Raw genomic sequence first — 18527 nt, forward strand, 5'->3', positions numbered from 1 at the left:
GCCAATTTTATCTACAGCAACCCTTCCCATGTTAAAGAGCTGACCTGTATGCAATTGATTATTTGTAATTAATTTCATTTTTGTGTAATTTTGTAATCAATAACATTTCTGAAGCAGTAATGGTTTGAGTAATTCAACTTTTTTAAGTTGATTACCAGTAATCAATTACTTCTTTGAAAAAATAGCTATAGAGCTGAAGCATCCATGATGATGTGATTGCGACAAATGGTTCGGTTGTATGTTGATGCGCATGGCTGTCTGGCATGTCTTGATCCCCACTGTTTTCATTCCTGGTGTAGCCGGTGCAAACTATGGATGCTTTATCAAAAGCATGTGCCTAGCTAATTAATAATAATAAAAAAGACATTTCTTAACCTTAAACGTTGCTTGTTGGCAGTTGTCTCAGAAATAAAGTTGTACCTTGTTAGTATGGACACTCTGGTTCCTCAGCAAAATATTCATGAATCGAGAAGCCCACAACTAAGAATTGTGAAAAAATATATATATATATATATATATATATATATATATATATATATATATTTTAAAAAGATATACAATAAATAAAGTCTGCTTCTGTGCTTAGCAGTGGCCTGTGAACCTGTGAAGTTGAAATCTGACATAACTTTGGTATCTACAAACCAGCTGTACAATTCACCATTATGTTTGAAATAAAGCAGTGCGACTAGACAAGTCCCATAGTTACTCAATCCTAAGCACTACCTTCTTTTCCTGATGCCTAAAGTGAGAGGAGTGTTAGATTCAATACATCTATGCACCCCCCCCCCCCCCCCTTATTCTTTTCATGGTGATACTTTGATAAGGTGGGCACATGAACTAATTTATCTAGCAAACCTGGCAAACAGCTTCGGCAAATGCGATTACAGTTCACTTAAGCTTGAAGCGGCAGGCAGCCCCTACAAATTCGTTCTGACTTCCGCTACAGCTTTTGAAAAACTGAAATCAAACCAAGCAAAGTGCGCCTGTAATGCCCATAAAACCTCCTGAGTGCCGCCGATAACAGGCCCACAATACAACACACTGATAGTGAGTGGTTTTACCTGCAGCACTTTTCACAATGGCAACAAGGTGTGACACCTAACAAAGGACATAGAAACTCGTATCAAAACATTGTGCAGCTATGAGCGGGTGCTTAAGGTGTTCATATAATATAAACGCGCCCTACCCTCTAGTGCTTATTTTGAGAGAGTGTCCAGTAAAGTGGCTGATATCTTGACGAGGAAACATTGCAAAATAAGAGATGACAATTTGAAAAAGGCTTGATGTTGAAAATTAACGTGTAAAAAAATTTCAAGCAAGCCACGCTACTACTTTACAGTTTGATCCTGCTTGTGTCATGGCAATAAAATTTGAAGAAAAGTAACAACAGTAATCATCAGTGTTATATAACTATTCAGTTACATTTTTGGGGCTGTAACTGACCGATGTGATCAGCTACATTTCAGCTGAGAAATTGGAACTGCAATCGGTTACTTATTTTCTGTAACGTGTACAAGACCGCTACGAGGGTACTCGAGTCATATGCAAGAGAAATGGCAGAGCAGCACGCGAACCGCCAATAAGTGACAGGATACAGTGAAAGCCCTGCCTCCACATCACGCAGCTGCCTGCCTAGCTACCTGCATTACAAAGCGACGCCACTAGTTTTTTTCAAGACTTCACTGGATGTGACACTGCCTCTGCGTAAAGCCCTTTACATCTTGAGGCAATAAACATTGTAATGAAAAAAAAAAAAAAAAAACAAAAAAAAAAGCCTTTCAAACAAACTGTTTGCTTGTTGGCTGCCCCAGCACTCAAGTGTCTTTCTTTTGCAGACACAAGACATGGTCGAGATTTGCCCAGTAGTCTTAATCCTGAGTGTTAAGGTGCAATTACAGTGATGGCTTCATTATGCAGCATCATTCATGCAAGTGATACTCACCCCAAACCTCGTACTAGTAAAAAAGCACAACCACACCCGTAAACATGCCACTCACAGCAGGTAGTCATTGTGGCGCCTCATCTCCAACTCAGCCGACTGGCGCTGCTGTTTCTTGTGGAATTCCTCCTCGTAAAATTTGCGCATCTGCAAAAGGCCACAAGGTACAGGGATGCACCGCTTGTACTGCCACACAGCTTCCCCAGAATGCAGTAACCCCTAGTATAGACAGCAAAAATGGTAGCAATGCAGTCTTGCTCATCATCTACAAGTTTGTGTTATGAGGAATTATTCCTCATCGGGTGTTGTAATACACTTCAGAGAGTAATAACAAACCTGGCAAGAAATAAACATCAACCAATAGCAAAGAATCAACACTCTAAAAGCACAACCCATGTTTAGGTAAGATCATTTATTTTCTTTAAAAGTACAAATAATTCCAGTCTCGTTTCTTCGAGAATAAAACAAGCCGCCATGGCTTTGCAGAACCAAGCTAAAGATCAGTAGGAAAATATAGGGCAGGTCTTGTGCTTATTACAATATAATTCCTATTATTCATATTATATTATAAAATTTTTTGGAAGGAATGAAGAAGCTGTCAATTTATTTATTTATTTATATATATATATATATATATATATATATATATATATATATATATATATATATACACACACACATCAATGAAGGAAGCCAACAGTCAGCGATGCCAAGGAAAGCGTAGATTTTCTTAAAATTTTGTTTTGCTATAGATCAAAATTAGTACTGTAATCATTTAGGAAGAAAGATAAGCGCAAAGTAGAAAGAAAAACGATGCACCAATGATGGGAACCAAACAAGATGAGGATGGTGCTGGTGGACATTCTCAATGTGCGGTAACAAGCAACATTAATATCTAAGGATGTGGGAGGTTGGACAGCCGTCGATGTAGCTCAATTGGTAAGAGCATCGGATGCAATATTCTGAGGTCGTGGGTTCGGTTCCCACCATCAGCGCATTCTTTTTACTTTTACTTTGCACTTTATTACTTTTGTTCCTAACAGTACTAATCATGGTCTATAGCAAAACAAAATAAAAAAGAAAAACCTCTACGCTTCCCTTGGCTGTGTCGACTGTTGGCTTCCTTCATTTATGTTTCCTAACAAGTTCCTCATTTCCTCTTCAGTTTTCTGCTCTATATATATATCAGATTTGTTCAGTGTAACGGTAGTGTGCGACGTGCTGTAAACAATTGAAAAACACTTTGCACTTTCCTTTTTTATTGCGCTTTGATTTTAAATAATCTGAAAATCTCCTTACTTAATTTATTGTAAGTGGTTCGATGGGCTTCAATGAGGGTTACTGTAGTAACCAGGGCTTAAAGTTGGGGCGTCTTGGGGGGCTCTGAGGCCCCCCACTAGTATTTAAAAGGGGTCTGAGGCCCCCCACACTCAAATGCATAAGGACGGTACGAACGCAAAGCAGGCTGCCATCTTTTATTCTTGTCAGTGGTTGTCTGAACATAGCAGAGAAATTTAATAAGAACCACTAATATATTTTCTAAAACCCAGGATAAAGATATTTAATTTCTCCCCTTTGCGTAAAACGATGCGCAAAGCAGGTCACTAGCCGCTTTCTTTCTCTATGTATTACCCTTTCCACCTTTGCTTGAATCAGTAGAGACCCCCCTACAATGAAGCCCGAGTTTAAGCACTGGTAGTAACAGTGTGAGGCAGACCCATAATCTACAAAATGCTACCTAGCTCAGGTATAACCGAAGGCCACATTCTACAAAATGTGCCATGCAGTACGCTTTGTGCAACCAAGCTCAAGCTATTGCACTCAGACGGGCATTGATCAAGTATGCGCAGACACTCACAGCGGCCTCCTGCCTCCGGCGAAGCTCTTCCTCCTCAACATACTCCTTCTCCTCAGTGCGCACAGGTGTACGGTAGTGGATGTTTACCTGCGACTCCAGGTAGCGATGAAGCTGAGCTGCACGCCATTGTAGAGAGTGGTGATGAGTAATGTCAACGACACGTGTTGCACACAAACATGGAAAGCCACAAAGCCCCTGCCTCATTACACACTGATGAGAAACAGAGACAATAGTATGAATCTACGTAAAGCAGGCCCTGAACTACAGTTCCTCACTCCGTTTTATCATTTTCATTTTGATCCTTTTCTGGCCTAACCTATCATTCATAATATTGTAAAGACAAAATGCAGCTAACAACCAATGTGATTCCTCACATGTCGTTTACAAGTGCATTATCAGATAAAAGATGCATGGCACCAAACGAATGGACAAGTACTGCATGCACCATATGAGGCTACGCTCAGTGGCGTCGCAAGGGGGTGCGGGGGGTGTGGTCCGCACAGGGTTCTGCGCTCATGGGGGTGCAGCTGGGCAATTAGAGGGAGGAAAAGACGGGGAGCGAAATTAATTATTGTGTAAAAGTGCGCATTATGCCGCTGAGACACTGACTGGCAAGTGTGACCTTCTCGTAGAACGAATTATTCTGTTGTGAGGAGTGCTTGAAAACACATGCCTTAGTTTATGCCAGAGACTCCACGCCATTTTAACATTGAACCAGGCCTGTGTACATGCCTGTACCCTGGAAACACCAGCATTAACCCGATACTTATCGGAAACCCCTGCGTTGGGAGCGTATTAGACAACATCTGTCGACACCCGCGCTGCCGCATCACCTATTTTTGTGTATGTGCAGTTCACTCTCCTTTATCTTGTTCATTTATCTCTTGTGCCTTTCTCGTTCCTCGGCCCATGCAGCCACACATCCACCTCACACTTTTAAAACACCGAAAGGCACGGAATGCCTGTTGCTCAATGGAATGGCAAGTCTGATCACTACGCGCTGACTCGAAAAAAAAAAAAAAAAATAATAATAATAATAATGAGAAGGAGAGCACCTGTAGCAAGGCTAGGTGCTTTAAAAGGGGAATTGAGAGTGGATGTACCCAAGGGTGCTCACGTAGAGCATTATGCGGTTCTTACCTTTTTTCTATGAAAAAGGCAAAGTCATTGTTAAAATGAGGAACATATTGAAAGCTTTAAAAAAAAAAAAGCCACTTCATTCACACTGCGTGGTTGGGTGCAGAGCGAACTTGGCTTCAAAGTAAACCATGAGGACAGAGGAGGTAGAAAGGAATTTGCAAGTCGGTGCTTAAAACGCGGGAACGAGAGGGGAGGGTGGGGGGGGGGGGGGGGGGGTGCTGCGCTGCGTTTCCACACCGGGTGCGGGTGACTTTAGCGACGCCACTGGCTAGCTCCTGTAGTTTCCAACACACCTGCAGTGTTGAGGGCAAAGGGGAAGGTTGACATAAAGGAACAGTATCACAAATTGGACTGCGGCCATTTTAATGGCAAGTACTTTCCTGCAGAAAACAATGACAAGGTCAAAACATTAGAAATGCCCCAACGTGAACATGAACAGTTTTTTTCACGCCTTTTGACAAGCTTGTCTTCGAGTATGCACCAATCCGGAGATGGCAGTTCCTTTGATGTGCAAATACTGTGGTCTGGGACATGTTCGGCCGCACCAAATCGTAAAATGTGCACAAGTTCCCCCTGTGCTTCAAGAGGTGTGCTTCATGGCAAACACTCCACAAAGTATCGGCACTTTATGCAAACATGAGTGAACAACAACACAATTTGCTTACAGCTCCTCTAATAAAATGATACAGCTACCACATGGCCCTATAAAAGTCTATTAAGAAGAAAGGCTCTATTAGTCTATTAAGAAGAAAGGCTTGAAGCATCGCAAGTTCTTTTTATGCCAGTAACTAATGTGCAGTGCTACTGAAAATCTCTTTTCCAGTCTAACAGCTGTATTAAAACATCCCAGTGAATGGTTAAAAGATAAAATTTTAGACATGAGGGTGAAACTGCTGCTATGCACAATGATATCAGGCAAGGAACAGAGAAATTAGCTTCGTGGTTGACAGCAGCATATGCTTCCAATTCTGCCTCACTCACACATGAGGGCACCTTTTCAACATCATCATTTTACTGACGCAATCCCGTGGATAAAAAACAAAATTTTGTGCGTTGAGCCGAAAATCAGTCAGGGAGTCCATGAAAATGCTACAGTTGTACAACAGATGTGAATCTATGGTCATATCACCACATGCTTCCATTTCTTTTATACAAAAACAAACCATGAATTGCTATCCAATGACAAAAAAACACAAGACAAGATAATAAAATTGGCCAGTACTAGCGTTTTGCCACTCGAACACTGATAGTGAAACAATTCTGGTACTGTCCACATATACGGCTACTGAAGCTCATGTTCTCTGACTATCCACAAGCTACAAGGGTATACAGGCCCAGCCAGAATAATATAGAGAATGCTGCAACAACCTAACTCCTGGCAAAAACTGCCAGTTTGGCCATGTTAACTTGAGTGCTATCAGTGCAACTGCACTTACATACAACGAGCACTCCCATTTCCTCCGTGTAACATGTGAGAAGAGTGTAAACACTAAAGCGTGCTCAGTACTTTTCTGGCTATGCCTGCACATACAGTGCTTGCTCCTCTCCTTGTTATGGGAGAGAGAGAAAGGCAACTCTTGCTTTCACTTGTTACACTACGTTATAACATTCCGCAAAAGCAATGAACTAATTGCGGAACATTTCTAAAAGAAGATGCATCCCCATGACTGCAGCGGCAGTTGGTCCTGATTATTAATTGTAGCTCCTAGTATCAAATGCACCTCTCCCAGCAACTAGAAAACCCATACAGCAAAGACAGTGGCCACACAGCAACCAACAATGGCATCGAAATAAACAAACAATGCCTTCACAACCAGTAAGCGGCTGCTGCCGCACACTACAAGACAGGTAATGGGGCTAGGTTCTTCCTACCTTCATATTCGTCGAGGTCGGAATTGTCCGCAGGAGGGTACGGTCCAATGATGGGCTCTGTTCGCAATGACACACAACACACACACACGATCCAGCCATTCAGTGATGATCTCCACGTACCCAACAAGGCAGTGTCTCCAAAAGACAATTGCTAAAGTGAAGTCTCTACAGCTGGGCCACAAAAACGAGGTCTGGGCCGACGAAGCCCCTTTGATAAAACCGGGCCTTCACTGGTGCAGGCTAAGTGCATGCGAGGAAAGAGAAGCAGAGCATGCAAATGTTGTGCCGGCAACAGTGTTGCTGCCTTTTCCAAGAAAGAGAAGACGACTGACTTTGCACCAATACCATGTTATCGCAATCTGTCCCGCAGCATCTGCACTGGATTTGCGTTGCTGCCCGGTGCAGCACAACTGGCAATGGCAGCTTCGCCACAAATCTAGGCCATTCCAGAGCTCCAATGCCATGTGCTTATGTTATTGGTTCCTGAAGGATAACATGCCATAAAAGCAAGCAAGGCAGTAACTAACATTCCCAGCAGGGTCACATATACGCGGCTCCAAACACTGACCCGGCGGCTTTAAGCAAAACTGACACTAATGTGGTCAGTTTATATCCTTGTGACAATAGTATCCTGCCTTAGTGTCACTGCCCCTGTCCTTCTGTCGCTGAACAGTTGGCATTTTTTGCATTTCAATTCCGTACCACAAACATACAAGATATACTATATCTAAGAACGTGGCAAGGTTTCAGGGATTACTGGAAAATTTTTTTTCACTAAAAATATATTATCAAATGACCTTCTCATCAAAAGGAACTACAAGGGCCTTTAAGCCGTGAAACACGCCTGAATGCAGGCACCTGGACGCAAAGAAAAGTCTTAGCAACAGCAACTGTAGAGTGGACTCCTCAATCAGGAAATTGCTTGTATAGGGCTGTGCAGCTTTTGAAAAAGCCAGGCTGTTTTCCTCCACTTACTATGCACATGGCTGCATGAAAACTGATGCTTGATTACCCAGTTCAAACACCCGCGTTACCTTGACATCTTTTTTTTAAGCATTTAATTGAAATTTGCAATTTGTTAGGTAAAGAATCATAGCACAAATGAGCACTGAACGAGTTTTCTTTCAAACTGGGCAAAGGCTGTAGCTCCGTGTTTGTTTCTTTGCCTCACGGGTGCCTTCAGTAAAATACTAAGAGAAATCAAGAAAAACTTGGAATAAATCAGCTACAAATTTGGGTTCAACCGTGTATCGAATCACAACAGGAAAAGGGGCTTAAAATCTGGATTTCTTTGCGAGCCTAATCGCACCATACTTGCACTTGCAATTAAAGGAATTTGTCAGCTAGCACAAAAGCAATTTTCTTTCACGGCTGAGTGGAAAACAGCACACATCATAGGTACTGTTCCCATCGCCTTTGCTTTGGCACTGGGAAAACCCTTTAGAGCTCTCAAACCTCTCAAGTCAGGTCAGTGTTGCTTATTACATGAGTTTGGCACCTAGTGCAAAATCAGATGCTTCTTTTAGTGAACACATGCACATGCAAAATATTCAGTCATGCCCAATACATGATGAAGTCAACATAAGAAATGTCACAATGCAGAAAAATATATATATATGCGTGCATGGAATGGACTCCCCAAACCAGCTCATAGGTAAGACGATGTGGCACAAGGTCACATGCACAGCCACAGGTGCAAAGGACGCTTTGTGCTCCTAGCAACAGGCAACATCGGGAAAGGCACAAGCAAGACTTTGTGCTACAGGAAGTGGATCTCAAGTACAGAGCACTGCAATTTCAAGCAAAGCTTCAGACAGAGCTGTTCCTAGCAAAAGTTGTCTAATGTCAACAGCTGGGCTACTTGGCAAGTACTCATTATGAACCTTCTGAAGCAAGACGACAACAAAGGACGGAGGGAGACAACATGCAGGTGCTGTCTTCTGCTATTAATAACGAAAAATGTTTCATCTAAAGCAGGGGTTCTCAAACTTTTTTGCTTCGAGGAACCCCAAAAGCCTTCAATAAGTTCCAGGGAACCCCCCCCCCCCCCCCCCCCCCCCCCCCCCGTGCTTCCACTTACCAGCAATGTTGTCGAGTGCATTTTTGCAAAGAGAAAGTTGCAAAGGTTAAATGTTTATTGCACAGATTAATAGAAATACTAATGTGATGGGTGGTACTGCTTCCCTTTAAGAGCAAGTCAAAGCGTGGCTCAGTAGCACTCAGAGCCAGTCTCATATCAGCTGCCGGGTCAAGACTGCTCCTGTGCTTGTTCTTCAGATAGGCGAGGGCTGAAAATGTCTGTTCACATGCATATGTAGTTGAAAAGGGAAGCAAAATGTCCACTGCCCTTTCGAAGAGGCATGGAAACAGTGGAGCAGTCCCCATCCAAAATGTCACCAAGCCTTCACCATTAAATTTCTCTTTGAGAGCAGTGCTTGCCCTGAGCTGCGAGGGTTCTCGCGGAACACAAGAAGACAGCCCGCGGAACCCCTGTGTTCCGTGGAACCCAGTTTGAGAACCCCTGATCTAAAGCATTCTTGCACAACAAATAAAGATACAATATATATACAAATACTTATGAACTAGGTTCCTGTTAAAATAGAAGCAAACATATCTAACTAATCCTTGAGCCCCCCTTTTTTTTTCGCTAACTATGCTAACTATTCATGCTGTTCAAAATGTTGCACTATTCTGAGAAAGCAGACAGCACGCTAATTTAGTTGAAAAGAATCACTTGGCTTCTCGAAAGCCACTGTGACCACACAGTCTCAAGCAGGTGACATGCATGAAACAGCCCAGTTATGAAACACTATCTGTTTGCACTAGCTAGTTAATGACAAGGATAACCAACTAAGAAGTATAGTTCTCAAATTGCTGTGCAAACAAGGTGCTAAAATAATATGCCAAAAGATTCTGCCAATTCTGAACCTGGCCTTGTATCTGAATACGAGGTGTAACTCGCAAGATCAAATACTCTGCGAACCCCAACCAGTTAAAATAGGTTGGCCTAAAAACGTAATGTGCCGGTTATATAACATGCTGAGGTCATGCAGTTATTCATTCTGAGCATATGCAATATGTGATATGTTTTCTTTGCAACCACGCAGAACTGATTTCTACAAAAGCTACAAGCAAAATGCAGTGGGCAAAGAACATTTCATTTGGTGCAAGCTATAAGCAAACTAAATGCACAAACATGCTAACCCAATTAAACTGAAGCTACACGACAGGCATTACTTCCTGCCCAAAGAACCAGTCAAGGTATTTGAGAATGTGTGCACAAAGGTCCGATTACTCTACAACAGAGTGGACTTTCAACCTTGTGGTATACAAAAAAATTTTATGTAATGTGTACAGCTAGTGATAATTTCCGAAATTTAGGCTCCTTCTTATCAAAAACTGCTCCTGGGACCTTTCTAAAACATCTCTTAAGGACAAGGTTTGAAAAGAACATAATTGCATACCTTGGTGGCATTCGGTAACTTTTTTTTTTTTTTTTCTTGCAAAGAGCAATGGCCCTGCTACCACCTATACCGTTATTCAATGGCCAAGTGGTACGCTAGTGGTTTTCCAAAAGCTAGCAGTCCGTTGGAAGTTCTGAAGCTTGTGCTGCTTGAAGCCTGGCTTACGAAGCCACCCCTATATAGACCAATGCTTAGCACAATATTTAATGACTGCAGTACTGAACCTCACCATACCGATTACGGTAAATTTAGGTAAAGCGGACAACAATGTGGAGGGCACAGTAATATCAAGTTTTTACCCAACACCTATAGAGATGAAAAAAATGACTGCATTAAGAAGCTGCGATTGTCTACGTTGAGGGACACTTGCTGCACCCAGGGGTGGCAGCAGGCTCAAGCATTTTGGAGCAGCTGTGGGAGCAGTAATAAAGCCATTTTGGAGCAGCTTTAGAGCAATGAAATGAGAGTTTTGGAGCATTTGAATTATGATTTGGAGCAAGTTTCTGAGGTCAAACGCCTTTAATAATTGCAGTTTTCTCGTCCTGAAATACGAAATCTGTTATCTGATTCCTTTTTATGCCTTTCCAACTTTGCATTCATTTCTGATAAGACAAGCAGTCAAAGCATGTAAAGATATATAACACAAGCTGACCTTAGCGAGAACTTGGAACAGACTAGCAGCAAACAGAATGCTTACTGGCGCACTTCATAACTGAGAACCTACTCTGACCCCAAAGCGTTTGCCTATTTTGACTTCAAATGTCGAGTCTACCACTTCGATGTGCTCAAGCAGTGCCATTAACTTGGAGTTCAGATTAATGGGCACGACATTTGCGCTCTTTATCTTTTGCATATCCTTTTCGAACCTATGTCTGTGCTGATAATTTCCTGAGCACTGGGCAGTACTGCTTTCAGGAACGATAGATGGCACTGAAGGGCAGCCTTTTCATCCTTCAGCTTTTTTTACTTCACTGCCACCTGACATAGTTCATCATTCTTTGCTTGAGCATAGCTGGGGCTCATTTTTAACACCTTGCCATAGGCCCTGCATGGCTTTCCAAACTCTTGAGAAGCTTCCTAGTCATTGACACCTTTGACATACCCATGCTTAATGCTTCAAGTATGATTTTATCTGCAGAAAGCCTGACAAGCTTGTCATTGACAAAGAGGCTCGATGGTGAAGTCTTGTTCTCACAGCAGAACCATTAGAATACCTCATGCAGTTTTTGCAGTCGTACAACTCTCCTAATGGCTCACAGTAGTTAACCCTATCTGCCTCACTTGCTTCTTTCTCCACCAGCAATTCAAAAGGCTGGGTGGAGGTGCTATGTGACATGCACAGTGCTTTTTTTTTTTTCGCAATTAATTCCCTCCAATCGCCAGTGGCTCATACTAAATTTGCTTGCGAGCAAATATTTATTATGCTCCATGCTTCCCTCCTTTACAAAAATTTGATTTGTATTAAGCCAGTGCAATATGTGTTATATCTTTGCCCCCAGTGCTGTGACTTTATTCCCGTTTGCTGCTAAATTTGATGGCAAAACCTCTAGGCAGCCAGTTTGGAGCAGTTTTGGAGCAATATTGCATTTTGGAACAGGATGGAGCAGGAAAAGCAGTTTGGAGCAGAATGGAGCAAATGGAGCAGCCCTTCCACCCCTGTGCACCTCTAAAACATAAGTAGCTAAACTGTCAGTAGCAAAATTACTGCCCTCCAATGCATTGCTTATGCAAGAATATTTACTGTTAGCCTGTGACTATGAATGCTGAGCATCACAGTTTAAGCGGAGCACTAGGTGCCGTTACTACTTATTCAAAAGCTTAGCTCTGACAATACGTACAGGAGCCTACAGGTATTTAAACTCGAAAACCATGAAAAATATAAATTTTCACCCTGCCTGAAGGCAAAAGGAGCATGTCCAAAAGACAGGAATGATGCCCAGAGATTTATAGTGGGGTGGCACAAAAAATATGCAGGAGAGGGGAGAGTGATTTCAGTTACCCACAATGCCTGTGTGCATGGCATTGCTTTTCATTAAGATAAAATGGACAATGTATGCAAATATACAGAAACGAGAGCTTGGGCTACACATTCAGGAAATATGCTCCTCCTCTGGTTCAGAGCTCGGTGCGTGGGCTGGCAAACTTGTGGGGTGGCAACTGTCCCCCTTTGCCTCCCTTTGGTGCTGCAACTGCTCAAAGAGAAGTGCAGAGCACACCCTTCAGTTCAAAGCTGCATGAATACACTGACAAGAAATTAAGCTTTCAAGAGGCCCCCGTGTTTGGAAAACTTATGCAGCCACATTGTACTGTGATAGTCAGCACTTCAGCCATCGACATGCACCAGTGCGTTGTGCGACGAAGACAAAGAAGAAGTACGCTGGGCTCGCCGTTGCAAGGTCCTCTCCTCACAGCTCTCCATCTGAGCGTCAATAAACGCCCCATTACAATTGGTGGAGGTGCTGGGTTCTGCTGCCCTCGTACCACTGTCTTGTGAGTGTGTAACTCCTTTGACTGCGATTTTTACACCTTCCAAAGCCGCCTCCCGTCATCCCTGCCTCCTTTTTCCGTTCGCAGTTCTCGAAATTCAAGACGGCGAGAGTGCACTGTATGCCTCGAACCCATTTTCTTGCCCAGCAGTCCTGCTCCGTGGCGAATGCACTGGACGTCTTGAAGAGCTTGATCCCGGTCATATCACCACTCTTGCTGACTCAACCCCCTCCTTCGACGTTAGTCTGTGCTCTTGCGATGTTGTGACCACTTTGACGCCCTCCGACGTTTTCCAACATGCTATTGATGCTGATCTTCCACTTGCGCAACGTGATCAGCTTGTCGCCCTCTTGCAGAACTTCGCTTCTTCATTCGACCTTCCTCAAACTGACTTGGGCCGCACGTTTGTCGTAGAGCACACCATCGACACCGGTAAAACCGCACCTTTGCGCCAGCGCCCCTATCGCGTGTCGGCTTCGGAGCGCCAAGTAATTGCTGATCATGTGGACGACATGCTCCGTCGTGGTGTCATTCGGCCATCCCACAGTCCCTGGGCGTCTCCAGTTGTGTTGGTACCTAAGAAAGATGGCTCTTTCCGGTTTTGTGTCGACTACCGCCGGCTCAACAAGATCACGCGCAAGGACGTCTATCCTCTGCCACGCATCGATGACGTACTGGACTGCTTGCAGGGCACCGAGTTTTTCTCCTCGTTGGATTTATGATCTGGCTACTGGGAGGTGCCAATGGATGACGCTGACCGCTCTAAAACTGCCTTCATCACACCAGATGGATTATTTGAATTCAACGTCATGCCCTTCGGGCTTTGCAACGCCCCGGCCACATTTGAACGCCTCATGGACACTGTGCTTCATGGATTCAAGTGGCGAACCTGTCTTTGTTATCTCGATGATATCGTAGTCTTTTCTACCGATTTTCAATCCCACCTGCTCCGACTGAAGGACGTTCTCACTTGTCTCGCTACCGCCGGCCTCCAACTGAATCTGAAGAAGTGCCGCTTTGCTGCTCGCCGACTAACTATTCTAGGTCATGTCGTTTCTAAGGATGGCATTCTTCCCGATCCCACCAAACTTCGTGCAGTTGCCGAATTCTCCCGCCCAAAATCACTGAAGCAGCTACGAAGTTTCATCGGCCCGTGCTCCTACTTTCGCCGCATCATCTTAAATTTCGCCTCTATTATTGCTCCTCTCATCCAGCTCCTCTCCGGCAGCTCCGACCTCTCCGCATGGACACCTGCTTGTGATGACGCCTTCAACACTTTACGCCGTCTTTTGGTTTCGCCTCCCATCCTCTGCCACTTCGAACCGAATGCGCCAACTGAGATTCACACTGACGCTAGCGGTATTGGGATAGGCGCCGTTCTCACCCAACGCAAACCTGGTATCCGAGACTATGTGGTGGCGTACGCAAGCCGCACCTTGACCAAGGCAGAGTCCAATTATTCTGTAATGGAAAGAGAATGCTTGGCCATTATTTGGGCCATCGGCAAATTCTGTCCGTATGTCTATGGCCGACCATTTTATGCAGTCACTGATCATCACGCTCTGTGCTGGCTGGCGTCCCTCAAGGACCCATCCGGCCGCCTTGCTCGCTGGGCTCTTCGCCTCCAAGAGTATGACATTCGTGTCATATATCGCTCAGGCCTCAAGCATACTGACGCGGACGCTCTTTCGCGCTCACCGCTGCCTCCCTCTTCGTTGTCTGATGAGATCAGCGCCTATGATTTGTCTTCGCTTGCCACTATCGACATGGCCACGGAACAGCGGCGCGACCCGTGGATATCTACACTTCTGGACTTTCTTTCAAGTCACTCTCTAGGTCTTTGTCTAGGGCGCTTGCCCGCCAAGCTCACCATTTTTCAATTCGTGACGGGCTGCTCTATCGCCGCAATTATCTTCATGGCGGAAGGAAGTGGCTTTTAGTCATCCCCCGTCATCTCCGCGCCGAAATTTGTGCTGCTTTCCATACTGATCCCCAGTGCGCCCATGGCGGAGTGTTGAAAACCTACACGCGCTTGCGTCTACGCTTCTTCTGGCGTGGAATGTACCGCTTTGTCCGCCATTTTGTCCGCTCTTGCCAGTCTTGCCAACGCCGAAAAACTCCTCTCAAGTCTCCTGCTTCGTTGCAGCCATTGCCCTGTCCTGCCCGTCCGTTTGATCGTGTCGGCATAGATCTATACTGTCCCCTTCCTACAACTTCAGCTGGCAACCGCTGGATTATCGTGGCAGTGGATCATCTGACCCGCTACACTGAGACATCATCATTGCCCTCTGCTTCCGCACGCGATGTGGCTGCCTTTATTCTGAAAAACCTGGTTCTTCGCCATGGTGCCCCTCGCGAACTGCTCAGTGACCGAGGACGCATCTTCTTATCAGACGCTATTGAGGCTCTCCTGAAAGAATGCCGCATCATACACCGCACCGCTACCTCATACCACCCTCAGACGAATGGACTGACAGAACGTTTCAACCGCACTCTCGGTGACATGCTGGCTATGTACGTGAACACCGACCATTCCAATTGGGACCAAGTTCTACCGTTTGTTACTTACGCATATAACACCGCGACACAGACCACTACTGGATTCTCTAAATTCTTTCTCCTTTACGGGCGCGAGCCACCCTGTACTATGGACACACTTTTTCCCTACCGCCCTGACGTTTCCGAATCTTCCCCGCTATCCGATGCCGTCACGTATGCAGAAGAATGCCGTCAGCTCGCCCGCTCTCTCACAACAGAAAATCAGTGGCAACAAAAAATACCTCCGTGATACTGGCGAAGCTTCGTCATATCTCCCGAACTCTCTGGTGTGGCTCTGGGTGCCCTCCACAACCCCTGGCCTTTCAAAGAAGTTTCTTGCTCGCTACCACGGGCCATATAGGGTCCTCCAGCAAACATCTGCAGTCAACTATGTAGTTGAGCCCGGCACGCCCTCTGCGGACTTGCGTCGCCGTGGTCGTGAAACAGTTCACGTGAACCGATTGAAGCCATTCTATGACCCCGCTGTGCTTTCCGCGCCATAAGTCACCAGGATGGCTCCTTTTTTTTACCCGGGGGGAAAATGTACTGTGATAGTCAGCACTTCAGCCATCAACATGCACCAGTGCGTTGTGCGACGAAGACAAAGAAGAAGTACGCTGGGCTCGCCGTTGCAAGGTCCTCTCCTCACAGCTTTCCATCTGAGCGTCAATAAACGCCCCATTACAACATGTATATTTCCCTTGACCCTTTTGCTGTGGTTTTAATATGGGTGTTGGCTCCCAGTTAAACATTCACACACCCTATACTACTATGTACCCTTCTTGAGTCCATGTGTAATACTGTGCTCAATATGACTTGCAACACCCAGTAGCCTGGCTGCAGTGCTCCCCAGAAGCACAATGAGCCGGTTTTGCTGTTCCAGCAGTCAACCTTCTTCCCAGCATCATTTGCTCTTGGCAGTATAAAACCGCGCCATGTGAGCCAGATCTTATCACATCATCGGTGCCTGCATGATGATGCTTGTGTGACAATGCAAGGCACATGTCACAACTGATCTTTGTTACAATGATGTGTGCTGCACATCTTCGAGTGTGAGCAAATACCCCCCGCCGTCCAGGATTTATGATTTCTGATTGCGCAGAGCAGATGATGCACGGAATGCAGCTGACTGCTGGAGCAGCAAAATCCTTTCCATTTCATCTTCATGCGCACCACTTGTCGACATCACCGTGTATACAGAGGGCACTGTGGCCACACGCACCAATGCTGCAAGTCATATTGAGCGCGATAATATGTTATTGCTTTGAATCATTCAGCATGCCAAGTCTGTGGGGATACACATGAATCCTCTGTCCTACTATAATGGCTGCGTGTAATTATCATGCAACTTTGCGTGCACTGTTAGGGAGGATGGTGAGAGGAAGGGCACACCGGCCACCTCCCCACTGACTCCAAGTCTTCAGCAGCGCCACCACCGCGGGTTTCCCTCTTTCCTTTTGGCGTAACCCAGAGACGTTCTCTCCACAGTCTGAGACAAGCAATCGCTGTAAGGAACTAGCGCCACACGGTGTCTGCAACTCTCGGCACAACGGAGAAGAGAAGAAGACAACGCGAGTATGTGGCGCGTGGGGGGGAGAACACAGAGTGGCACATGAGAGAGAGATCGGAAGAGCAGCGTTGCTGGAAGACAGGTGGTGACAGAGCTGCGGCTACGCATGCCCCGTCTGGCCTAGGACCCAGGATACAAGGCCTGGGGTAGCCCCGGAGCTCCTGTTGATCGTGTCCCACCTGTCTTATGACCCGGGTGACCAGACCTGGGAATGGCCACGGAGCTCCTGCTGATCGCGTCCCACCTGTCCTATGACCCGGGTCACCAGATCTGGGAGTGGCCACAGAGCTCCTGCTGATCGTGTTCCAGCTGTCCTATGACTCGAGTGACCAGACCTGGGAGTGACCACGGAGCTCCTGCTGATCACGTCCCACCTGTCCTATAACCCGGGTGACCAAACCTGGTAGTGGCCACGGAGCTTCTGCTGATCACGTCCCACCTGTCCTATAACCCGAGTGAACAGACCTGGGAGTGGCCATAGAGCTCCTGCTGATCACGTCCCACCTGTCCTATGGCCCGGGTGACCAGACCTGGAAGTGGCCACAGAGCTCCTGCTGATCGTGTCCCACCTGTCCTATATGACTCGGGTGACCAATCCTGGGAGTGGCCACGGAGCTTCTGCTGATCGCGTCCCACCTGTCCTATGACCCGGGTGACCAGGCCTGGGAGTGGCCACTGAGCTCTTGCTGATCACGTCCCACCTGTCCTATGGCCCGGGTCACCAGATCTGGGAGTGGCCACAGAGCTCCTGCTGATCGTGTTCCAGCTGTCCTATGACTCGAGTGACCAGACCTGGGAGTGACCACGGAGCTCCTGCTGATCACGTCCCACCTGTCCTATAACCCGGGTGACCAAACCTGGTAGTGGCCACGGAGCTTCTGCTGATCACGTCTCACCTGTCCTATAACCCGAGTGAACAGACCTGGGAGTGGCCATAGAGCTCCTGCTGATCACGTCCCACCTGTCCTATGGCCAGGGTGACCAGACCTGGCAGTGGCCACAGAGCTCCTGCTGATCGTGTCCCACCTGTCCTATATGACCCGGGTGACCAAACCTGGGAGTGGCCACGGAGCTTCTGCTGATCGCGTCCCACCTGTCCTATGACCCGGGTGACCAGGCCTGGGAGTGGCCACTGAGCTCTTGCTGATCACGTCTCATCTGTCCTATAACCCGGGTGACCAGACCTGGGAGTGGCCACAGAGCTCCGGCTGACAGCGTCCCACCTGTCCAATGGTCCGGGTGACCAGACCTGGGAGTGGCCACGGAGCTTCTGCTGATCGCGTCCCACCTGTCCTATGACCCGGGTGACCAGACCTGGGAGTGGCCACGGAGCTCCTGCTGATCGCGTCCCACCTGTCCTATAACCCGGGTGACCAGACCTGGGAGTGGCCATGGAACTTCTGCTGATCACGTCCCACCTGTCCTATAACCCGGGTGACCAGACCTGGGAGTGGCCACGGAGCTCCTGCTGATCGCGTCTCACCTGTCCTATAACCCGGGTGACCAGACCTGGGAGTGGTCACGGAGCTCCTGCTTATCGCCTTCCACCTGTCCTATTACCCGGGTGACCAGACCTGGGAGTGGCCACGGAGCACTGGCTGATCGCGTCCCACCTGTCCTATGACCCGGGCGACCAGACCTGGGAGTGGCCGTAGAGCT

At 46.4% G+C, this 18527-nt stretch overlaps 1 protein-coding gene across 7 annotated transcripts in view; it reads right to left on the reverse strand.

Annotated features, from left to right (window-relative positions):
• Window positions 1–18527, reverse strand: part of LOC146184673 (uncharacterized) — a 233890-nt gene that overhangs the window by 42828 nt on the left and 172535 nt on the right. For 6 of the 7 annotated variants that reach the window (XM_084609450.1, XM_084609448.1, XM_084609446.1 and 3 more), the window contains 3 exons: window positions 6810–6866; window positions 3798–3913; window positions 1998–2086 (listed from right to left, as the gene is read on the reverse strand). In XM_084609450.1, coding sequence (XP_084465576.1) covers window positions 1998–2086; window positions 3798–3913; window positions 6810–6866 — 262 coding nt within the window. The remainder of the gene's footprint in view (window positions 1–1997; window positions 2087–3797; window positions 3914–6809; window positions 6867–18527) is intronic. The other variant, XM_084609449.1, reaches the window with a different exon arrangement.

Source organism: Amblyomma maculatum, chromosome 7 (genome assembly GCF_055883805.1).
Source record: "Amblyomma maculatum isolate TAMU_Amacu chromosome 7, ASM5588380v1, whole genome shotgun sequence".
Classification (NCBI taxonomy): Eukaryota; Metazoa; Arthropoda; class Arachnida; order Ixodida; family Ixodidae; genus Amblyomma; species Amblyomma maculatum.